Source organism: Lytechinus pictus, chromosome 7 (assembly GCF_037042905.1).
Source record: "Lytechinus pictus isolate F3 Inbred chromosome 7, Lp3.0, whole genome shotgun sequence".
In the NCBI taxonomy this organism is placed as follows: Eukaryota; Metazoa; Echinodermata; class Echinoidea; order Temnopleuroida; family Toxopneustidae; genus Lytechinus; species Lytechinus pictus.
This window is the reverse complement of record NC_087251.1, coordinates 10,459,183-10,485,072: the sequence shown is the minus strand read 5'-3', so window position 1 is coordinate 10,485,072 and position 25,890 is coordinate 10,459,183. Positions and strand designations below refer to the sequence as shown.

The window sequence follows — 25,890 nt, the reverse complement described above, 5'->3', positions numbered from 1 at the left end:
AATTTCTTAATTGCCAATTCAGCTCTCATATTTACTTTGCATAATCTGAACTTTTTTCTTACTTGAAGTTTTGGTATATGAAAAGCTGAACCCGTTCTTCCATCTTGTGACCTAGAAGCATCCGTGTAGATTCGGAGAACATGAGACCACTTTTAGTAATTATTTCATTTGCATCTATTTTTTACTATCGGTAAATTTGAGTGGTTTGTGAATACCAAGCTGATAGAATATTTTTAAGATGGTGTGTGAGGGGGTGATGTGAAATTTGCATAGCTGTGCTAGAGACAACTTTTCTGTATTTGACAGTTTATGATAAAATCGACTGTAAGAGGGACAATGTCCTTGCAATATTCCTTCAGCAATTTATTACATCTTATTTATGAATGTACTTGTCCTGTCAAACATAATGCTACTAGTGTCTAAGAGAATATCCATTGCTGCATCATCCAAGCTTGCTTAAACTTCCTCAATATTTTTATAAATCGATATCATGGTATTTAACTCATCCTGTCCCAGGATGAGTTAAAGTGTCTCTGAGGCAGAGAACTCTCATCCTCCCTCGTGAGTCACTGATATCCTTCATACTTGCATCCAGATTGTGATATCTCATCACTCAAGGAGCCAATGTTACTGTGGCTTGGCAAATCTTTGGCTAGCTGACTGCTCCATTTCTCGATCCATTATACTAAAAGGCTGCCATAACAATTAGACAAGATTCTCGCAAATACTGCGAAGGAGCACTTAATTTTGAGGTATATTTTATTTTCCTCTGATGTAGAATGCGGCCTAGCATTGGACACGGCATGCGTTAAGTCAGGTGATAGTCTTGACTTCAGACCATGTTCTGACCTGACTGAAATGTATAAAAAGTAGTTATAAAGATAGTACCAGATGTCAATGAGAAGATCATTAAACTGAAGCTGAAGAGACTTTCCACTTTTCTTTGCAGACAGATGCATGAGGTGACAGGAACAACCACAAATATACACAATGGGATTTTCCATCTGAATGTATGTTTTTACTCCTTATGCTTACCATGCATAACCGATGTGTTATCAGTTCCAAAACTGACACAATTTATCCAAAAATTCCCCAGTTTTTCAATTCACTATCCATTTGAAAATATTCACACCAGTTGAGTTTTCGGAACATTCTCTGAGCAACAGAAGTTCACACACTACCTTGCCAATGTTCTCATGAAATGTTTTTAGTAGAGCAGGATAGAATTTGACTGCAACTTGGTCGGTGTTCCCGTCGGTAGCGATGCTGTATGTTTGATTTTGTCACATTAGCTACCAGACATTTGTTTCATTGTCGGCTAGAGAATGCATCACATTTGTTGTTTTGTATGAGCAGCAGCATATTCCTTTGCAACTTTTTAGTCCCGAAACATATTGTGGAAACAGTTGTCCAGTATGACCAAAAGCATTTAAGGTGATGTTGTGCTCAACTAAAAAATCTGTAAAGTGAACATCTGTATCAATAACAGATGTGTCTTTCTTCTTACCAAAGAATGATCTTATTTTCTGTAATATCCTGGATGCATTCACTTCAGCTTGCTTATAGCCTACATGCCAATTCTTTGACCTGTGCCACGTGATGTCATTGGCTCCCCCCCTAATGATCTCAAAATCTTGCTGACAATAAATGCAATATGCATATTCCTCCCCCTTTTAGCTTGATCTAAACCATTTTCCTCTTAGACTTAGTATACACAATTAGTTAATCTTGGGGTAAAAGGAAACACTTTCTGATACAGGGTTTGGAAAACGTGGAATTGCCCTGATTGTACTGGGATTTTGAGGGCGTCCCTTAGGCTAAAAATAGTACCCAGTTAATCCCAGTTGAAATTCAGTTGAACTGATTCCAGTTAACTTTTTGTAGTTGGTTTCCATATACAGTTGAAAATTCCATTTCCTACTGGTCTCAACTGGGAAATATTCAATTTAATTGGACTTGTTTCAATTGGGACATTTCATTTTCATTTGAAAGCAACGTAACAAACTGAAACAAGTTAGATCCAATAGGAAACCGGATTTTAGTTGAATTAGTTTAGGACCATTTGGGGATTGTGGTTCCAACTAATACTTTAACTGGTTGTCACTGGTATTTTTATAAACTGGTTGTTACTGGTATCATGAAACATTGTTTGGCATTATAACTAGAAAAAACTGGAATCCACTGGCACTATAAACCCTTGAAACCATGTCACAGAATTGTTGCCTTGACATTTTCTGCCTTGTAGTTGCCATTACGTCATCAGTCTGAACAAAATAAATACATTAAAATCATTTAATTAATAGTCAAACCAAAATGTCTGAATAATATTCAATTCTTGTCACTCTCCTTTAACCTCATGAAACTTTTTTAAAGCTCATTTGAAAAAGGAAACAAAGTAAATAATATAATGATATTAAAGATAATACAAAATATGTGCTGACTGTACTACACAGACTCTTATACCCCTTTCATAAACCTATCCTCCAATTAGCCGCCTAATAGTAATGCGGATAATTCAATAAAAATTGCGTTCACAAACTCCGAAAATTATCCGCATTATTTTTACGAGCGCCCATCCTGAAAAAGGCGGATAATCGTCATGACAACTGGATACGCCCCCTCCGATGCGGTTATGTTGGAAAAGGGTGACCTTGTGACCGCACCATGGCAATTATCCGCATTATTTGGAAATACGTTCATAAACTCAAAATCTTGTCCCGATGCTGCTATTATGCGGATAATTGCAGCATAAAAATAATGCGGATAACTCTGGTCCTCCTCCGATTTTACGACCAAATTATGCTGCTATTAGCCGCGTAATTGGGTTTATGAAAGGGATATTATTTGACACAGAGTCTTTGGAGTGTGTTCTTTACTCTAGATATGTTATAATTTAAGGTGTCAAAATATGGGTCTGCGCTAACAGAGTAGTTGGAGGTGCACGGCTAATCAAAGCAGTAGAAATAAAACAATAACAATCATAACTCAAGTTCGCAGCAAATCCTGGGAACTACACAATATGAAAATAACTACTTGTGTAACCCTGTCGACGCCTTGGTTTGCCAAAGGAAATTCATCTTGACCAATGTTGTTACCCCTCACTCTTCTTCCGCACTTCACTTTTCTTTGTCCCGTGGAGTGGAATAGGGATGGCTTGCGTCACAGTAATATGTCACTGTGAGACAACTCGGCCTTACTCTTTGTGATGAATAGTAGAGTCGCACAGGAAGAATGTCCACATGCAGATACTCCAGTGATTTGATAATGTGTGCTGAAGAAAAAATGCAAGAAAGCACAGACATACAGAAAAAGAATATACCTTAAAATACATGTACATAAATACATCAATTACAAAATCATTTGTTATTTTTTACAAAAACAGATGAACAGATCATGGAAAGAAAGCTTAATTATGTAAAAATTTCAAATACTTAAAATGATAGGATAACAGATTTTAAGGACACAACAATGTGAGTTATGATATTGTTGTAATCCGTAAGCATTTGTCTTCTAATGACTGGGCTGTGATTCATTATACCCCCGCCAAACGAAGTTTGAAGGGGGTATATGGGAATTGGTTAGTCGGTTGGTCAGTCCGTTGCAAATCTTGTGCATCAAACTACTTTCTCAATTTTCAACCAATTCTCTTGAAATTGGCATCATCGCGTCCAGGGTACTTATTTAGAAAAGGAAGCATACATTTCAAATTAATTGGTGTTTGGGCCTGGCACCCGCTTGCTGCTGGCGGCGGCGGTGGGTTTGATGCAAGCGTGGGCACCATGGGAGGTTGCACAGTTTCTGCATCTGTGCAGAAAACGGCAGTCAATTCGGCTGCTTGATCCGGTGTCATTGAATGCAAAACAGAGCAGTGGGGGTCGGGGGCTGACGATGCGGTTTGACCCATACGGCCAAGACAGGTGCGTGCGGCCTTTTCTCCGACCGTATGGATGAAAGGGCTGACTCCGGGAAGCGAGGGATGACAAGGCAGGATGTTGAAACCTGTTGCTCGCTGTTGTAATTGTCAGTATCGATTGACGTCCAGGATCTAAAAGGCTGACGCCTGACGGAGGCGAAATTGAGCGTCATAAGACCGCCAATTAAACCCCACATATCTAACAATGGAACGTACGATGTCCATGTACTTTAACAATTCCCTAGCCCGGGCTGGATGACACTCTAGATAGATCAACGCGAATATCAGAATAGCTGACATCCACTGTTCAATATTAGACAGCACAGGGGGCTTGCTATTTGGCCGCAAAACTACTGCAGCCCCTGTAGAACAGAGGCTGAAAGATTGAGGGGAATCTACCTGCATCCCTTTTTAGCAGCAAACCTAGATCAATGTATTCACTGCTCCAAATTTTTTCTTTAATTCCAACAGAAACCTCACTACCCAGCTCATCACACAAACAGCTCAGCATAGCCGGCTGTGACGAAGGGGTAATGCTGGAAGCATTGTTGAGGGTAACAGGAGTAGCTGGGGGATGTGAATTTCATGGGTTGCCTCAGAACTATTCGTAGCGCTGGGAGGGGTAACTATGGGCCAGGGAGCCCCTACAGAAACAGACTCACTGTTTATATTACTTGTGCCGGCTCCAGTGACGTCCTCTACGACGACCGGGATGGTCGATGCATTCCCAATCCCAGCTTTCTGCGAGCGAGGAGACGTTGCGGACTTGATCACATTTTTCCTTCCCTGTTTGACTTTCAGCATAATTTCAACTACTTCCAAAGATGTCGCGGAAAGACAAAAGGCCACTCAATAATTAGCGTAAACGTAGAATCCGAGCGCAAAATTTCCCAGATGACCAACATGAGGATGATGCACCGAGGTAAATTTAACGACTTCAGAATAAAGGTAAAAAAATTAAACTTAAACTGTAAACGTAGAATCCGAGCACTAAAATTCGCAGTCGCGAAACAGGAGGCTGATGAAATACACTGTGGGTTCCAACAGATCATATCCGTAGACAGCGATTACATTTTAATGTCATTTGTTTGGGTAACACTAACATCAACTCCAAGTTACATACAATCGTTTTTTCTTGTCTTCCGGTTGTGTGTCATTGAATATACAAAATATAAAGGAAAATATCTCCAGATATTACAGCTGATGGACCGTGGTACATTCAATGACTTAAACATGATTGGAACAAAAATGAAACGTAAACTGTAAACGTAGAATCCGAGCACAAAAGCTCACTGTCGACAAAACAGGAGGATGATGTACCATGGTAAATTCAACGATTTCGAAATAGTGGTCAAAAAGTTCGAATGTTACACCAGGCAGATCATAATAGCACAAGGAGAATAAACAAACGACGAGTTAGGCACCGAAACAGAGGTAAACACCTTAGTGGCAAATAGCTAGCCTCAAATTTATGCAAAGCGTCCAAAGAAACTGTAACATCAATAAAGAAAAAAGTAATTCCAGCAAAGCGTCCTGAGTTTTCCTACCATAAAAATGTGTTAAACCAGTGCAGCAAAGCGTCCAAATTTTTAGAAATACGAAAAAATCAACCAAGCGAAAGAAAGTAACATGACCCGCTACTCTGAATGAACACCACAAAGAAAAGTGAGGAGGCCTGAACGAAATCTCCCCACCGATACTTTTTGGTCAACAAAGTCGTAAAACTGGACCACCTGTCCGCGCCAAGATCGCCAGGCGGGGAGATTTCCAACTACGTCCTTGATGTCTAGACTCTGGATAACCGCTTGTTAACGAAATATTTTCGCTCAAGAATATTACCTGTTCTATTTGTTATATTAACATTATGAAAGCTACACAAAATATGCATGTACAATAACATTTAGAAATATCAATATCTAACCATGTGAAATATGTCCTGCTCATGGTAATGGTGGGAAGGACGTGGTCGATAGGTCCAGCGATGTAGTATCCTCACTCTCAGTCTCTTGCCACGAAACATCATTCATTTTCGCATAAACCTCATGGAGGAGCAAGGGGATGCCGCTGCACTCGCTGAGGTGCACCCCATCTCAAGCCCATAAAACCAGAATGCTCCTTCTTTACAAATAGCAGCAAAGGTTTTATTGAATAATTCAACTAAATCTCCTTTTTGATCGAGACGTGGTTCGATGCTTAGGCCTAGGACCTGCAACGAATCATACAGAATGTTTTTCTTTATTAAGAATTTTTATTATACTTTTCTTTTTGCAAACAAATTCAATTTCTATATGAAATAAATTATATATAGCAAAAAGAATATAACTTCTTTACTGTTTGAGGTCCTGCTCGATGTGATGGCACGTACCACCGGCTGTGCTGTTAAACGCCAGCTGGATTGGACCTTGCGGTAGCTTAACTGATCCCTGGACAACAGTCTCCAAAGAAGTAGGCAACCTACAAGAATGAGATCAATTATTAAATGTATCAGGACAGCATTGCAAGACGGCCGGTGGCCGCCCACCGTCTTGCGCTGCCCACGTACCAAGAAAGACAGAATAAAAAAATGACAAGTTCGAACGAAGAGATGAACAGGCATGAGACTTTCTTGAAAAATATCTGAAAGGAAATTAAACCTACGGACGGGGTTCCAGGGACAGCGCCCCCTGAAGCTCCTGGGTTTTAGCATTTAAAGGGGGTATAGGAAGCCATTCTGGAGTACCAATTTGATCGAAAAAGGAACCCATTGTGGAGTACCAATTTGACAGAAAAAGGAAATAAAATTTTTACAAACTATACAATGCAATTTGTACTTTATGAACACCGTTTGTGTATAGACCTATACACCACACCTATAGTAAAGTAAACCATATGCTGCTGACATTGAGAGACAATTATGGAACACAAGCATGTACAATGCAGTAGACTATTCTGGAAGCGACATAAGTATTTACCCAATCATCTGTTCTTAGCTCCCTGGTTCTAGTTCACTTGTATTCATGTGAACTACAACCAGGGAGCTACCCCTGCAATTCTAATATTGTTCCTTTTTCTTCTTCTTGTCCATCCTCTTGGCAACAAGTGTATCCAGTGCCTTTTTCCTTGCTATCTTGCGCTGTTTGGATACATATTGCACCTGCGCTGCCTTCTCATCTGTTACAGCCTTTCTCTTGAAAGCTGCTTTCGTGGCTAGCTTCTTTTCCATCTTTTTTACTTCACCTTTTCTCGCTGTTTTGTAAGCAGCTGCTGCACTGAACATGTTACGGGTGAGATGGCGATCAGGCTGCTTGAAAGCAGTAATGGCATCTTCGCCTCTTGCAAGCATATAGTACTTCACCGTTTGGATTGATGTGAATGTGGAAATATTCATTCTCCCTGTGTGTTGGTCTAGTATGTCCCCCATAATGCTGAAACTACTTTCTACTTGGGGACCGTGAAAAATTGATATCACTCCCTTAATCACTCTTCCAAGAACATTGTATTTTCTGTTCCTGAACACGTTGGTATGATACCAGGAGTCAATCCTGGAATCATCTTCTAGTGCCGGTAGCTTGTCTGTATGGAATGCTTGAACCTCCAAGTCAAAGCTATCGCTCTCATCATCAGTGAGAGGGATAGGCATCATGTCTTTCAACCGCTTCATCCACTTGCAGCTGAGACTATGACCTCTAGCTCCAGGGTCAATGGCTGATATGGCTTGCAAATTTTTATTTGTAAGAGGCAACTTCCGCTGTAAGCATTTGCCACATTCCTTGTAGGCTGCTGATGTCTTCTCAAGAAACTCAACCACAGTCTTATCCTTTGCTCCTCGCTGCTTGATTATCTTTGATGCTGCTGAGCCAAAGAACATGTCACCCTGGGCCACATACTTACTGTTGTCATCAAGATCAAGTTCCATAAGTTGTCTAGTACTTATTCCAATCAAATATTCTTGCTTCATGTAACAGGACAAGAACTTGATGTAGAGTTTTTTCCAGTTCATCATAGACTTTGTGAATGAGTGGTTCCTTTGACTGAAACAGCACAACATAAGACTCAAGTTGTGGTAGTGCAGATTTGTACAAGTGAAGTATCAGGAGGGTCTTCGGTGATGTGTAGAGAATTTTCTCATAGATCCTCTTCTTTCGGTTAGCACCATCTTCTGTGAGCTTCTTCGCTGTCAGCATTTTATGAATCTCTCTGATCTTGTCCCTATCTTCATCGCTTAATCCATGCTTTCGATACAACCCAACCAGCTGCGATTTGTAGGTCAGTTTCATATTCGATGGTAGAAATCCATGATAAAATATCTGAAGTGCATCAAACATGCGCAGGGTTGATACTGCTACATCATAGCATGACAGCCATCTGTACCAATTTGAAATAAAAGAAGAAAAAAAACAAAAATTCTATGGATGAAAATCAAGACACAGACACAAATTTCAGTGAACATTTATATTCTGAGTGAGGTGCAGAATTGTACATTTTTCATCATTTAATGGCAATGTACCGTTAATTTTTTTCCAAGAATGATACCATAGATAAAAATTCTGCACCTTGATGTACATTCTGAAGTTGATCATTTTGATCTTTATTGAAAAATGTTCACTTCACACCTACAAGGCATTAGCCAGAAGTGTGTCACTTTGGACACCCTGATTTTAATTTTTCTGATTTTTTTTTAAATGGAGAGAACAGGAAGTGGCCACCCTGATCTTGTAGAGTTAGGTATTTTGGACCATGATTGACACCCCATTTCAAAATTCTGGATAATGCTTTGCTTACCTATGTTCTAAGAAGCGGTCTGTCATAGTAAAAGATATCCCAATCAGCTCACATATGTCACCCAAGGCCTGTCGTAAATCTGGCAACCACTTCATATCTTTGTGCAAATCATTGAAGAGCTCTACATACTTCTCAAAGGGCTTGCAAAACATCTTGGTGGCATTGTGTACGTGATGGCATATGTCACCATATATATCTAGCATCTGCGGTGCCTTGTTATCCCTTATTCTCTTTTCAAAACCTGCAAAACACAAATGATGTACAGAGCAGTCAACTTTTTATCTGGTTAATCCTTCAATCACATCATAAGGATGCCATCCTCACGCTACCTAGAGTTGCTATGGAAACCTCGCTACAACTTGAGAAAAGACACAAAGGAATACACCCACAAGATGGACCTGCAGAAAAGAAACATCTACTCCCTTATCCAAGCAGAAAGACCCCCAATTGAAATTTAAAACAAAATTCTCACCTGACTTGTTTCCACGCATCACAGCACATGAGTCCATCAGGATGGAGACAAGATTCTCCCACGGTATTCCATGTTCTTCAAACAGCTGCACTAAACTGTTGTACAGGGATTCAGCTTTGACCGTCAACATCTCGATCGAAGCCAGGTGCTCTACTACGACATGACTGTCCGCTTCTGAGTAATAGCTCACTAATATAGCAAGTACCTTCTTGTTGGCACTTGTTGCCTCATCGATGTTGAGTGAAAATGGGCATGTGGAAATGCTGGCAAGCGTCTTCTGCAGAATAGTTTTCTTTAATCCGTACTGCATCTTGTACGATGCAGTAGTTCTGTCCATAGACAGCCCATCAAGAGTCTTCTTGTCTTTAGCAAGGGTCTTGGCCGTCTCTATTGTAACTGGTGCCATTGTGAATGGCATTGAATGTTCTGCCAGAGTACCCAGAACTAAGGCCTGCCAATTAAAATAACACAAAGAACAATACAATTAAAATTAGTCAAACTTTTGGCATTATAATAATAGGGGCCTTACTATTAATAAGTACAAGATTCTGAGATTTCGATTTCATCAGACAGCCCATATTTTTCTGATAGTAACTGAATATTCATCTCAAAATTCCTTGTAGGTTTTAAGATATGGATTTGGGCCCTGGGCTGTATGTCTTGAAAGGAAAGGTTGACCTAACAAAAATGAAAAAACATACATAATAATGGACCAAACCCTGTAAATCTTCAATCTGCTATCATTTACATTATTTGGTAAAAATCACTATGCCCATAGGAAAATTTATGCTCAATCATTAAAATAAGTGACTGTGACTTTTAACTATACAAAAAAAAAGTACCTTACCTGTGCCTTTGCAGATCTATCTGCCACAGTGACATGGGGCTTTGGATCAGTCGATGTCTTTCTTTCTACTTGAGGGACCTGTAGCAGGGGATTCAGTCCATATGGCCCAGAACTGGTGGAGGATTGACCTGTAGAGGATTGAACTGTGTAAAGCAAATTTAATATTCAGTACTTGTCATCCTTGTTTTCCACCAGATTTGTACCCATTTTCCACATTTTTCCTCAGTCATGTCAGTATTTTGAAAACTAAAAAATACATTGAGGCCCCAAAATGGAAAAGGGCGGGGACAAGAAACATTTTTTTTTGTTGTTGCCAGGCTTAAGGGCGTAGGCTGGTTTTGGCATGGGGAGGTGCACATCTCGGCAGGGGAAGTAGGGGAAGTGGAATAGGGAGTTGCACATCTTCTTAGGGATCATGATGGAGGTGGAACTAAAGTTGAGAAAATCAGGAATTAAAAGCAAAAAAAGGTGGGGAAATTTCTTTCTTGCTATTAGGGTGGAACTCCTATGGCTCTGCGCGGGCCAGGGGGGGGGGGGGGGTTGCACTCCCCAGCCTATGCCCTTGGGTACCCATCAATCATTCATGCCCATACAGACCACCCGATGGCTTGGTAGTCTGGCTCACGCCTGGGGCTTGTGTCACTCCATACATTGGACCATCGTGACTTGCCCCATGGGTGGTGGCAAAACAATGATAAATTGACGAAGCTCAACATAAAATCAATAAGATCAAGAGTTACTTTGTTAGGTCATCATTCAATCGTTAACAGTTAGGTGTAAGCACTTGCACTTTGCAACCACCCTGCCTGTGGTGAATCTATGCATCATACAACACACACTCAAAAAAATCTTTAAAATACCACTTTTATGACAATAAAAAAAATCAGTTCCCATCCAGTTATGATTTTTTTCATTCTAGACTTGGGAATCATTTTTTTATTCACCAGAGCGCTCAAAAACTTTAATTTTGAGCATATTTTTGTGACGACCTCTATTGGTAGAAAACTGAGATTGATGGCAATCTCCATCTCCACAGACTCTTTTTAATTCAGAAAAAAATAATTAAAAGAATTTAATCTACATTAGAGCCTAGTTACATGATGAATAACTACATTAGAAACTGACAGTGTAAAAACAATCAAGCATTCATCCCCCAAACAAGAGAAAATAAGCCAAACATTACCCACCTTATTTCACCACACAGGGTACAAACTGAGGTTTGTGGGTCTAAGTTGGTCATCAAGTTCAGAAAGTTAGTAAGCTTAACTTTAAAATGAATGTCATGTAGAGTCTACAGTAATTTATATAATATTCACAAACAAAGTATTCAAATTACCAAAGTTCAGGCAGTAGTTGGTCCTTCTTTCACGGAATCTCTTCTTGTGTTTGTCTCCAGTGGCATGCTGACGCAGTGTTTTAAGACCTCCGTTGCCATACCTTATGCTGTCATTGCACCAAGCTTCACCGGGATTGTACAGCTTACGAAAACAATCCCCGGCCAAATGTTGATCTGGGGGGCGTTTCATGAAAGGACTTGTCGGACGTTTTATCCGACAAGTCCCATTTTATCCGACAACTTTTATTCGTCCGACAACTTTCCATTTCATGAAACTTTGTCGGATGAAAAATCCGACAAGTGCTCTAATTTGATCCGACAAGTATCTTGAATTTGGTCGGTCACTCTTTACCTACCGACAAATGCCAATTTCATCCGACAAGTCCACTGCCCATGACAACAGTAACAGGATGGCGTTGGTGAATGCTCTTGTTGGAGCTGCTCTGCGTAGGGAGCGTGTTTTTCGCGACAGATCCAATCCTTATGAACTGTACGATGACAGAGATATGTTCAGAAAATACCGATTCACCAGAGATGGTGTAAGCTTCATCATAGATTATATCGGAGATGAATTGAAACACACTACTCAAAGGAGTAATGCACTGACCCCAGCACTGCAAATTTTTGTAGCACTGCGGTTCTACGCCATGGGATCTGTGCTGGATAGTTCAGCCACTATCCACGGGTGCAGTAGATCAACAGCATGAAGAGTCATAAGAAGGGTGACACTTGCTTCGTGCTCTAAAAGAGATGAGGTAAGTTCTTAATTGTCCTTTTCTATTAATTTGGATCTAGTTCTACTACGTCGTAGAGACAGTCTAACTTTAGTTTGGCCATCATGAATAATTTTTTTTTTTTTTTTTAGATCTAGTCTCTAGAATACACTAAGTTATATAGTGGGGTCCTAAAATATTGAAAAGTCATGATCCTGAGAGCAAGATTGATATAATGTATTTCATTCATTTTATTTCTTTTTCTTTCAAGTCGATATGGGGGAAAGAAGAGTGCGATTGACCATCGATCGATCGCACTCACTTCTCGTTGCACCGCACAGCCTTCACTTCAGTCCCATACATACCAAATATTGTTGGCGATTGTATGTCGTCTGCAAACAGTCAATAGTATTGTCAATACAACTCGCTCACTCGTAATCGTATACTGTACGTCCATGTCTGCAAGACTGCAGCTGTTTGCGTCCAAATATTTCAAGTTAGATAAAAACAGTTGATATGCCTAGAGATCTGTATTACTTACATCAGTTTATGAACATTTTGGAAGGTTATTCTTCAATTAAGCCGAAGTTCTAACAGTTCTCAGAGAACGGAAGACTGTCGTGACCACAACTGTATACCGTACTGTTTACATTTTGTCCAGGGTTGTTTACACATGGTCGAAAGCTGGCGGCATTTCGAAGAATATTTCAATGTCGTTTCGGCCCGCAGTGGAATACTTCAGAAATAATGATAAAAATTATATTTTAAACAAATCCTGGGAGGTTGATACACCTAATTTTGTACCTGCATGCCTTTTGATCTTGTGTTTTAATGACGACATATCTCAAACAAATGCATATTTCTCTACAAATCATTTGTATACTGTAACTGGTTTCTCATAAGACAAAACAAATTGAAATACAGCATTTATTTCTCATGAACAACTAATTCCACAACCCTTGCAAGCAGGGGTGAACCCCCCTAAATTTTTGTTGGGTATGCTACTTTTGGGAAGATTAAAAATCACCTTCATTTGGTAGTCATTAAAGACCACTTTCCTTCTTCTTTTTGGCTTGTCAATTTTTTTTTAAGTTGACAGAAATCAACTTTATTCTATGAATATGAAGACCCCCTTCGGGGGGGGGGGGGGTTCTCACAATTTTCTTTTCCCTTTCTTTTTAATTTAGACGGGGTGGGGTGGCACAGTTAGCCAAATTTGAGGGGCCCGATTTATGTAGGCCTATGGGGTAAAAAAAAATTGAACCCGCAAAGCGAACTAGCAAAAATTTTGACATTTTGATATAAATAAAATTTTTGATGCATTTTGACATTAAAAAAAACATCATATTCACCCTTCTTCCTTCTCTTTTTTCTACCCTCCTTTTGATCATGAAACTTCTGGGGTCCATGGCCCCAAGACCTTATATTTAGGCCAATATCTCCATATCTCCCTCTGGATCGACACCCCTATCCCACCCTCAATTTTAAATCAATTTTGATATGTTGGATAATTAAACAAAAAATATTTGTTTACTGGTTAACGATGCTAATTCTCGAATCAAGCATATTTTTCTAATATGAAATGAGACATACAGATGCAGTTATAATTAGAGAAGGTAGAAGCAAGATAACTAAAGAAATTAGTGAACAGGCAGTGGGGAGAAATATTCTCAATAGCCCTTTATGAAAAAGATCCAACATTGGTGGATCAAAAAGCTGCATTCTCTATATCTTGGAAAGTTATTATTCATATTTCTAGGGTTTATTAGATATGTAAATCTACATGTTACAAGTTAATTATGTTTCTTAAAAAAACTCAATGATTTTTTTCTTATTTCAAAACTTATAAAAAGATGAACATATCAACTGTAGAAGATGTGAACATTTTTATGAAAGATGGAAAAATAAAGGCAGCTCATTGCTAATCCCCTATACCATCTGCAAAAAGTAAAGGAATAGAAGCAAGCAAGTTATCTATTATAATTTACAGCATACAATTTTATTGCTAACATTAATTAATCAATTTCATTTTACACATATGTTTTCATTAATTACTACTGGCAGTTATTTTAAATATTTTCTTTAAATTCACAAATACAGGTATTATAAAATTCATTCATAAATATTATCATTTATAATTACCCACCACATAAAATATGTATTTACAGCAATTGTTAGTTACCTGGAACATATGCAAAATAGAGACAACATCCAAAAAGTAAAGAAATATAGGGAGGCAATTGCTTTAATTCTGGGATTGGAATTTATTAATAAATAATCATCAAACATGTACCGGTATCTTATTTTCATATATTACTTGTACTATATATTGCTATTTTAAACAATACTGTGTTAAATTCAAATATATATTTTTCAATAAAAATATCCAATATAATAATATTCATTATAACAATATTCATTTGTATCCTGCATCAAATAAATATGTTTGTACAACAATTGTTTTACTTTTCTGTAGAAAATACAATATGTGAAAGTAACCATGCAGTTAATAAATTATTTCAAATTTCAAGAAAATACATCAAAGAAATACACATGAGTGTTAGTGTGGAATTTTGCTGTTAACATTTTCATTGAAAAAATATTCATATCTTCTGTTCAATTTTATCATCTTGATAATTATTCTAAATCATGCATATTTATAAATAATTTAAAGACATTTCTTACTTGCTGGACATTTAGCACATGTGTAATTTTATGTACAAATATTGACCTGCTAACTGGATGTTGTACAATATGAGCATACGATTGAGTTAATCAATATCTATATAAATATGTACATATATTATTTCATTTGTTAACACAATATATCGGATACTTGGTTAAAACAACAAAGCAAGTTCTTATTCCTTGCAGGCAAGCTCCATTAGCCTTAATCTCAAATGAAGAGAGTCTTAATATTCAAACAATTCTTTTTTTATCAATCATTTTTCTACAGTTCATTAAATTTCCCTGCACACAAGAAGAAGTGCGTAATACCCAAAGACGTTTCTTCCTTCTGGCAAGCTTTCCCAACGTGGTTGGGGCTATTGACGGTACTCATGTTCGGATCAATGGAGTCCCCCTAGGAGCAGCCGAACATCTCTATGTAAACAGAATGGGCTTCTACAGTATAAATGTCCAACTAACATGCAATGCCCGGTATGAGATAACGAGCATTTCTGCTCGATGGCCTGGATCTACTCACGATAGCAGGATTTGCAGGGTAAAATTTGAAGGTTTTTTATCCTCCCTTCCCCCTCCCCCCCCCCCCAAAACAACAAAAAATAGATAACATGAAAAAAAAAATCAACATGACTCAGTTATTATTCTTGAACTGTATAAAGTGCTTTATAAATGTTGTATATTATTATTATTATTTAAAGTTAGATGAATTCATAGGTAGGGCTATAAAATGAACCTGGAGCCATAACTAGGAATTTGAAACATTATACTGAACAAAAAGAAATTTTCAGTACAATGAATACTATAAAATGTAAATGTACCTCATAGCTATAGATTGGGGATTTCGTCAATAACAACCACTGCTAATTCAAGCCAGAAGGAAGCAAATTGTGGTATAGAGGAATAATGAAGCTAAAGTTACAATGTTAGTCACTCTTTATACAAATGCCAGAAGAAAACTGAGGGGGAAATTTTCATAGGAAATGTCTTGCTCTCATTTCAACAGACCAGCGTAATTGCCCAGGCCTTCAGAGAAGGTGCACTAAATGGATTGTTGCTGGGGGACTCTGGCTACGGCCTCCAATCGTGGCTAATGACACCGGTACCACTGCCAAGAACACGAGGAGAGAGAAGATATAATCAGTATGTAACATCAATGCCACAATTTTTTAGTTAATAATACCTACTGCATTACCTGTCCACTGTATACCAATATCATATTTATCTTACAACAGATAACATGGCATTTGAAACTTCACTCACAATAATCATGTGTAAGAGTAAAGGAGCAAGAAGAAAAAAAAAATCCTGAGATCATCATAGATAACATTGTTTCTTCCTTCATACAAAAAACGGCCGGGGGGGGGGGGTGAATCAACCCCCTACGGCCACAGAACAACCAAAAAAGCCAGGCCTAGTTAGGGTTAAAAGACCTCTGAGAAGAAAATTAGTAGTCCTATTAATCTTCTCTCTCTCATTTTCAAACAGAGCTCACAGTTGCACCAGAGCTGTGATAGAACAAGTCAACGGACAATTGAAGTCTAAATTCCGTTGCCTGATTGGTGGAGGGCTCAACTTGATTCCTGAACGAGCGAGCGATGTTATAACGGCATGTGCCTGCCTTCATAACATAAGCAAGCAGATGAAGCAGCCAGAGGTTGAACAGGAGAGGGTTGACGACGACGCTGATGATGAAGCCAATGACCTCAATGAAGAGGGGGATGCCATGACAGGAAAACAAGTTAGAGATGACATCATTCGTATTTTTTTGCATAAATCCACTGTCAGTTTGTCATCCTTTAAATTTACTTGTACCAAACTTTATCTGACGTCGGTTTTAATACCAAACTTTTGAAGGAAAAGTACCAAACTTTTGAAGAAAAAGTCCTTTACTATTGTCTGGTTGCTATAAAATTCCTAATCATCAATTGTAAGTTTTCATTTGAAACCATATCTAATGAAACAAATTAGAACACAGTACCTTTGTGTGCTAGACTAGACCCATTCTGGAAAAAGAGGCCTATATAAACTTTAAGGAGCATTTTGGGGTAAAAGTTGGGAACTGGACTATTTCACACAATTCAAATATGACAAATCTGATAAGATCGGTTCCCAAGCTAATTTCTCATGTTTTGACCACCTAATTTGCATAAACAAAATGGCTGCCAAATTGACAATTCAGAATATTATTTCGACAATGTTCTTTAATTATATTCGCTTTCACAGACATGAATACTGCAAAATCCTGCATACATACGTGTCCCTTTGGGGAAAACTTGTTAATTTTGTTTGCGGCTAATTAATTATGCAAATTTATGCATATTTTGGATCATTATGCTATAATTTGATAATTTCAGCTCAAATGTTTATATTTTTGGTACAAATAGCATTTACATCATTATAAATAATTGTACGGCCCTTAGAATATAATATCCCAGTGATAATAATGTATTTTATTGTTTTTGAATTTCTTATGTATTTCTTTGTATTTTGTACCTTTTGCTTTGTACATGTTTTGTTATGGGATCTGTCAAATTATTGATTATCAGTGGCAGAAAATAATTAGCTTCAATGATTTAATTATGTAATCACTTTTTTATTCGCATATATCCATGGGCATAAACAGATGCACCCACTCCCACACCCACATCTGCATACAAAGGTAAACTCCTGCACGGAGGGCGTTCCCATTTAAAAGCACACTGATGGAGATCCAACGAATTTCATGAACCTATCTGTATTCAAGCGAATGTCACTATTATTGCTTATATTTTTATTATAAAATGGTATCTTGAATTATGATATCAATCAATTCATTCATATTTACAATTTTAGATGATGAATTATTAAATTTGAATCATAGCAGTACTGTAATTCTCAACTCCTAATAGTCAATCAGTTGCATTTAATATCCTTTGAAGTAGTTATGTTCCCGACCAACAGAAGCTGATCATACATACATGTATATATATTTAGTGTGTTTTTCTTCAGCAAAATGAAGTGAAAACAGTCTGCTGAAAATGAGATGTCTTGTGTTTTTCTCCATTACGCTTTTCAAATTGTCCCAATTTTGAAAAAAAATTATCAGAACTGAACCCACATATAATCCATCTAATTTCTCATTTTACCTATCAATTAGACCGTTTTCCGTGTTTTAAAAGCCAGACTGATGTTCTAAAGTTCCACAAGGAATAAGTCACTGCATATCCTTTAAATAACAATTTTTTATCGTTGGACTTCATTAACGGATTACATGTGCATCTCCATAATATATCTTTTCCAATGCAGTACTGCACCTGTCCTATCAAGGATTGCCGCTTCATCCAACTTAGAGGCATCCAGCTTCCCCCAGCTTGATATACACCTTTACCTTCGGGGTGTTGAATGATCAATGTCAGTTATCATCGATTTGGTGTTCCATTGGATGGCTTGATTGATAGGGCAGCCTCATATTATAAAAGTCATCTCTAATTGTTGAAATCAAACCAATTTAGTACAAGTATTCTGCGGAGGCAGTCCGTATCGAAGTCATTGTGTTTGTGTTCTTGAGATATGTCCGATTCTCATGTCACAGATCCATAGAGAAAACCTAAACTTTTGTCTTGCATGTCTTGAGAGAGAATCTGCTGTCTAACCAGATCTTGTTTCAGGTGTTAAAATGCTCGGAGTGCACCTTTTTAATACCGCAGTGAATTGTGTTATGTCTTCTAGGCCATTTATCGAACTTCTAATATTCACACATCTTCATATCTTCATAAGATAGACTATTTCAAATTGATAACGAAGATATCTTTCAGAGGATGGTGGGTTCCTGGCATGTTTGGCGTTCATTTAGGTGAATTTTAATCCACTTATTTTGATCGGTATTAAACCCAACAGCATCCAATTGCTTACCCAGCTCTAATATGCTGCATGCGAGTCTGAGATATCACCATCAAAGTCTAGGTCGAGAATTTCTTCGATTGTAGAGCCAGGATTTCTCTTTCTATGAGGAAAGCAGTTGCCTAAGTTATGTATGACTTGTCAACCGGTTTTTATACCAGTGAATATGTCATTCTTCTTGGGAGACTGACAGTCTGTTTTGGAATTGATGATTCTGCACTCCAATGGCAAGTTTAACAGAGCTGTATGAAGCTGTATTCATCACTGGCATGCAGTCTCCTGTGACTACCCTTTGATATGGAGTTCCTTGGGAGTCTGTCCTTGTCCCTTGTTCTTCAAACTGTACATCACTCCTCTTGGCTCTGTAATGTGGCAACATGGTCTTGGTATACACTTCCATGCTGATGACATCCAGCTGTATACCTCACTTTTGATCCAAAAGTTAAAGATCCAGATGTTCGTGCAGCTGCTGTTGTTGGTGCTGCCATTGAGGATTCGATGTAGGATGAAGGTCAACTTCCTGGAGCTTAACAATAAAAAGCGAAGTATCTTGTTCTGTCATCTCCATATATGCGTAATTATTATGACTACAACTCCAGTCTTAATAGGTGAGGAAGCTATATCTCTCCAGTATGCAAGGCTAGATCTCTTGGCGTAGTCTTTGATAGAACAATGAGCATGAAGAAACACACATCACATGTCTGCCAATCTGCATATTACCTGCTCCACAGAATTGCTGAGATCAGACATTGTCTTACATGAGTTGGTGCAGAAAATATCATCCATGACTGGATAACCTCTAGACTGGACTTCTGCAACTGTCTCCATGCTGGTTTACCTTCAACAGGCATCTCTAGCACTTTTTAACCATAGGACACACTGTGAAAATTTGATCTGCATTGGGCAGTGACTGGGCTGGAAACCTTCTTGTTTTTCCCATGTTTTAACCATGGAGCTAATCTGTGTTTAGCCCCATGTTTTTATAATTTCCTCTTCTGTATTCAGTATCGTTCGTCAAAGAATCTTCCAAGGCAAGGATTGGATAAAAGCTGTGGTTTTCAGTTATCACTTTCATGGTTGACTTGGGGAAAATGTATCGTTGCCAAATAAATAAATAAATCGGTAATGACCAAAAAAAACCTAGTAAGTGATCCAGTAATACAGACCCTTTGCATTTATTACAAATTGTTCTTTGGTTAACTGCCATGATTGCAGTTCTGATGAAGCTGAATCAAAAATATAATTTTGCTACAAGGATAATAACAATGTACTGATACTTATGTCCGATTGATAAACTACACTGCGTAAATCATACGTTTAATTCATTATAAAACATTTTAATATATCTATTTTAAGAAATTTAAGTTCAGCATGATTACAGGTTTTCCAACTTCTAAACTCTTCTTTTCTTACTGGTTCATTGAATTTGGTAATTGTCATGATTATAGGATCAGCATCAATGTTTTTATATTGGGCATGTCTACTATACCTTGCAAGTATATTACTTTCTATATACAGGTGTGGGTGTGGGAGCATGTGTGTGTATTTGTTCCTGAGTACAATTAACAGTTGTGGCAAAAGAAGTTTATCAAATGATTCAATCATTGAAGCTTAATATTTGTCTGCCATTGATATTAGTTTTTTAAAGATCTCATATCAAACATATACAAAGCAAATGGCAGAAAATACAAGAACACAAAAGAAATATCAAATAACAATAAAATACATATAAAAATTGACTTGAGTTTTATATCTAAGGGCCAAACAATTATCATAATGATACAAATTCTATTTGTACCCAATATGATAAACATTTTAGGTGTAATTATCAAATTATAGCATAATATTGCAAAATATGCATAAATTTGCATAATTAATTAGCCGCAAACAGAAATAACAAATTTTCCCGAATGGTACATGTTAGGTATGCAGGATTTTGCAGTATCCATATCGGTGAAAGCGAATATTATAAAAGAATATTGTAGAAATAAGATTATAAATTTTTAATTTGGCAGCCATTTTGTTTATGCAAATTAGGTGGTCAAAACATGAAAAATTGGCTTGGGAACCGGTCTTATCAGATTCAGCACATTCAAATTAGGTGAAATAGACCGGTTCCCAACTTTTACCCCAAAATGCTTCTTGAACTCAAGTTCTCCCCATATTGGTCTTGTCTATGCATTTAATGATAAATGCAATTATTTCCAATCACTTTCATTCAAACCGTGATTGTTCTAACTATTCCAAAATTGGTCTTTATAGTTATTACTTTCTTTACTCTATCAAAATTGTTTATGGAATTATGCTTCATTCTCTGACACATTGCCACTAAGTTTGTTAAATATTTGCTTCAATACTTGAACTTTTTCTCTCTCAACCTCTAGTCTCTGCCTCATTACACCTAGCTTTTCCTTTTCACACTCCAGCAACTCCCACTGATAATCTGCTTTCCTTTTTTGCACTTGTCGAAGGTTAGAATGCTGTGGTTTTTGCCGTCGATCTTGTTGATGCTGTTGTTGCAAAGGTTGCACTTGCTGTTGCTGGGTCTGGAGTGACTGGTGTTGTTGTTGGGTCTGGTGCTGTGTCTGGTGTTGTTGCTGTGTCTGGTGTTGTTACTGTTGTTGCTGTGTCTGGTGTTGTTGCTGTTGTTGCTGCCGCTGCTGCTGTTGTTGATGCTGCCGTGTTGTCTGATATTGCTCTTCCATGTCATCAAAGTCTTCCGTATTCGTTAGCTGAAATTTAAATACAGTACAATGTTAAATTTTTTACCTTTGAAATACAGAGACTTTTTAATCAGCAATGAAAAAACAAAAACTCATTTAGACTTTGTAAATATTTTTTATTAATCCAAAGAAGATTTATTACTGTAGATCATCGTTAATAGTGCATGTATCATTAAATTGATATTTTCATAAGAATATTACAAATATCATTTTTTTGTGTGTCATTTAAGGTCTAATTTCATTACATCTTTTTTAAGTAAGAAAGCTGTAGAGACTCCATTTTTCTGTGATAAATAAAATTAAAGAGTTTGAGGAACATAGAAAGAACATTCAAATCTAATTTTTTGCAATTTAAGAAAGTAAATAGAAAAAAAATCTGTATAATCATGAAAATCATTTCCAAATCTAAAAAAAAAAAATCAGTTCAAAGCAGTATCTACGAATTAACGCTGCTTTCACTATCTATTCTTCAAGTAAAAAAGTATCTGCATACCGGGTGACATGTTCATAAAATGTCTAATGAAAATGTAAACTTTGATGTTTAGAACATCAAGATTTGCATTTTAGAAAACTGAAAAAATGGTGTCTCTAGGGTAAAGCGATAATATGCCCTTTCTATTGGAAAACTTCAAAAAAAAGAGAGAGAGAAATTGGGAGGGGAGATTGCACAGATCATAAAATTTACTAGTTTTATCAAATGGTAAAACTACAATTTACAACATGCATAATTTTTGTTTTATTTAGGGGGAGGTAATCTAGCTTATTAAAAGGTACCCCCTCCCAAAAAAAAGCGGGTAATTTTCCTCATTTTAATAACAACATAGAAATGTAAATATTGAAGATCTAGGAGATGAACAAGAGCAAAAGGTAGATTTGAAAAGGAGAAAGAGAAGAATAAGTAGTACAAGATTCACAGGTGTGCTTTGGCACCACTCTTGCATTCTTATGTAATTGTTTTCACAAGAACTGGTGGTGTATGTTTGCAGACAAAGTTTCTGTTTCCATTGTAAGAAGAGAAGAAGAAATATACAGAGGATACATGAAATATATGAATGACAGAAGAGTTGCAAGTGAAGCATTAGAAATGATTACTCACTAAGGCAATTAAATTCCCTCCTTCACTCTCTTGGCCGAGAAAGCCCATGCATGCAGGTTTAGGGAGCACCTCCATGACCATTTCATGGCGCTGATGGAATCTGGGTCGAGGGCCACCACCTATTAAGATGAGTTAATGTGTTTAAAGGATTTTCCTGCTAACTTCATGAACTTATCGTTGGGATAAATGATAGTTCCTTCATTCTGATGTGAAATCAATTATCAATGTCTATCAAAATTATTTAGCAAATATTTAAGGTCCATTTGATTTCAACATGTGATTGACTTTTAGGAAAATCTAATTCAATTAAACATGAACAACATTCTAATTGGCACAAACAGTAATCAAATTTGCACAGGATACAACATTACAAAGGTTCCAATGATCAATCAATTTCATCAACAAGCATGGAATTTTTGTATTTCATGCATCTTATTCTATATTATATGAACCAATACTTGTTAAAATCCTACGATGAATAAATTCACAAGGAAAAACAAATTGTTACAACAGGACACATATTGGGTGATTTCAAGTTCAGTGTTGACCTTTTGGTGTTGGTGTTGGGTCAATTTTTACACAATTATAACACCAAACATAAAATGAGGATGGTCCCGAAAAGTCACTCACTAGTTGTTGAGATGTCAATAATGTGATCTGGATCAGTTTTACAAACTCTGAATAAGTTTTGGAGCTAGGGGAAGCAATAGAAATTTCAACACCAACACCAAGGCCAACACCGAACTTGAAATCACCCATTGTCGACGGGCATTCAAAGTGTCACGATATACGAAAGTGCGAGAACCAATTCAGAGTTAAAAGTTCAAACTGTACTATAATTCCAATTTTTGTCCCATGCCGTCCACAGTTTTTCTTGCTAGAAAAGTACATGGTTGGAAAAACAGAGACATGCTTAACCCTATCTAGGCCGGGGGGGGGGGGGGCTCCGAGGCCCCCCCTCAACGAGTCGCGTGATATTTTCGCCACGCAAATTTTTTTGACCGCGCTGCTCCCTGACTTTTTACTTTCAAGTCTTGCGCAAATTTTGAGACCAATTTTGCATCAACCGGGTACGCGGTTACGAAATTACGCAACATTATGTAAGTGCATGTCAGACCAAAAATTGCTCAAAAACGTAATTTTGTGTACAAAGTCAATGTAAATTGTGTTTTCAACCAAAAATCATAAATGTATGATGATTTTTAGTTTTGCTGGTCTAAATGTATGTATTTTATGATCTTAGAAGAGTCCCCAACGAATTTCATTGCAAAAATAATGAAAAACAAAGGGTTAAAAAAACAAAGAAATTGCAAAAAGCAGTATAATACATAAGAAATTGATCTGATATCACAAATTTTTTCATGCAAACTTGCTAAGAACACCACAAAGAATTTCTATGCCAAAAATTAGAACATTTGGAGCCTTATTTAGGAAGTTTGAGGAAAAACTATGATTTCGCATACTAATGACGCATAAATTAGCATAATTACTTAATAACAATTCGCATGAAATTATATACAATTTTGTAGATTATATCCCAGACAACCTGCGTGCCAATTTTTGGCGCGATCGTGCGGTCGAGATCTCAAGGGGGGGCCTGGGAGGCCCCCCCCCCCCCCCGGCCATATGAACTCCCAAAATACCCTGGCCTAGATATGGTTAACCCTGATCATCATCCTTTTATAGAACCATGAACTTAGAGAGAAGATATCGCAAAAGAGCCCCCTCTCTTGTAATTTTGGATTGAGCGCTTTATATTCTAATATGTTGGACATACAATAATTTCAAAATGTAACCAAGGTTCGTGAAATATGTCTCAATCTTACCTGTACGTGAACGGTCATCACGGTACTTTTTGGCCCTCGACACCATCTTGTGCCATAGGTCCCGGAGGTGCACACCAGGGGCCTTCTTGGCATTAGAAATGGGCAGACCACCACTCATCAATGTGGTGGCTGCCCTGTCCCATGCCTCTGCAACCCGTCCTTTGGTCTGAAAGGTAGACGAAAAAATGCATTAAATCTGTGTTTTGTTTATCAAATTTGATGTTTTGTTCTGAATGACACACACTCAATAACAAGTGGAACGCCTCTGGCAGTCTCGCCTGCATTACGCAATTCAATACAGCAGCAGTGCTGATGGTTAACGTTCGTTCATTTACCCTAAATGACCTTTGACCTTGATCATGTGACCTGACACTGATGCAAGATAATCAGCAATACTTGTTTAATCCTTTGTTCAAGTATCATGAAAAAGGCCTTTAAACTTTTAAAGTTATGTTGACATTTCAAAAAAACTTAACCATGGTCAAAGTTCATTTACCTTAAATGACCTTTGACCTTCATAATCTGACCTGGAAATTTGTGCAGGATGAGCAGTGATACTTGGTTACCCTTATGTCCAAGTTTCATGAAGTACATGTAGGTCCATATACTTTCTAAGTTATGACATTTCATAAAATAAACCTTGGTCAAGATTTCATTGTTGACGCTGCCGTCGTCGCCGCTGCTATCATCGCCATCGGAAAAGCGGCGCCTATAGTCTCGCTATGCTATGCAGGCGAGACAAAAATTATGAAATGTCCTAGATATTTTGAACATAAATTTTACCATTTTCATTACTAGACTAATAATTTCTTTATTTATTAAACAGATTTAGTTCATTGTATGTTGTAAATGTAAAAAGGTGTATGTCAATATTTTTTTAACAATAAAAAGTCTGTGCAGATGACCACAAGAAACACTTTAAAAGTTCAAAATCAAATCAAGATTCATTCATTTAATGAAGCATATGAAATTAAATTTAAACAAGATCAATTATACAATTTATCAAGTAAAACAATTTGGGAACATTGAATGAAACAAAACATGTTTTGTGAGGAAGATTGGGAGGATATGGAGAAAATGGCTCGAGGTGAAAACAGGGTTGAGAAAGACAAATTAAAAATGATAACTTGCATTTAAAAAGATGAAGCTGAATAGGATTATAGGATAATTTGCATGCATACTATTGAATGTTGCAGGGACCTTCATAAAACAAAACTCGATTCTGGATGGTTATTTCTTTAATTTTGACATTATAAAATAGCAATAATAAAATTTCTTTGAAATATTGGGAAAATTGCGATACAACAAGTTACAGAAATAAGAATCCTGTGTAATAACTATTGTCTGCATATGAATTAAACTGGTACTTGGATTAAACAATGTCATGGTTTCTACAATAAAGTGGTACTTACATTTGGCTTGTCACTACACGGAAATAATTCAGTGTAATTCTCTCTCACATACGAACATATCGCCTGAACTTGGGCGTCGTTATATGTTACTCTCGGTCCATCCTGTTTCAAAACAATGGAAAATTTAAGAATAAAGAATGGATGGAATTTACAATGAACACTGACCCATTTTATACATCAAAATCAGACCTAATTTCACTAAAGTTCATGTTACAAAAAATATCAAT

At 37.3% G+C, this 25,890-nt stretch overlaps 2 protein-coding genes across 5 annotated transcripts in view; both read left to right on the top strand.

Moving 5' to 3' along the window:
- LOC129266027 (EF-hand calcium-binding domain-containing protein 11-like) overlaps positions 1-25,890 on the top strand; it is an 81,047-nt gene that overhangs the window by 11,556 nt on the left and 43,601 nt on the right. Inside the window, exons 8-9 of one of the 4 annotated variants that reach the window (XM_064101890.1) lie at positions 138-692; positions 814-2,433. The exons of 1 other annotated variant lie outside the window; for it this stretch is intronic. The gene's annotated coding sequence lies outside the window, so the exon portion shown is untranslated. Of the gene's footprint in view, positions 1-137; positions 2,434-25,890 lie in introns of those variants that run through there. 2 more of the 4 variants (XM_064101889.1, XM_064101892.1) reach the window with 2 other exon arrangements.
- Positions 11,740-16,666, top strand: LOC129261056 (putative nuclease HARBI1). Its single transcript, XM_064101357.1, has 4 exons — positions 11,740-12,019; positions 14,814-15,265; positions 15,731-15,867; positions 16,213-16,666. Exons 1-4 carry the CDS (start codon positions 11,740-11,742, stop codon positions 16,577-16,579), a joined length of 1,236 nt encoding a protein of 411 aa, XP_063957427.1. The 3' UTR covers positions 16,580-16,666.

What these genes read in the sequence shown, in the direction of transcription:
- LOC129261056 (XM_064101357.1), top strand. Translation starts at nt 11,740, where the DNA reads ATGGCGTTGGTGAATGCTCTTGTTGGAGCTGCTCTGCGTAGGGAGCGT. An exon ending in ACGATAGCAGGATTTGCAGG is followed by an intron (nt 15,266 to 15,730) that starts GTAAAATTTGAA and finishes TCATTTCAACAG; the next exon opens with ACCAGCGTAATTGCCCAGGC. An exon ending in GGAGAGAGAAGATATAATCA is followed by an intron (nt 15,868 to 16,212) that starts GTATGTAACATC and finishes ATTTTCAAACAG; the next exon opens with AGCTCACAGTTGCACCAGAG.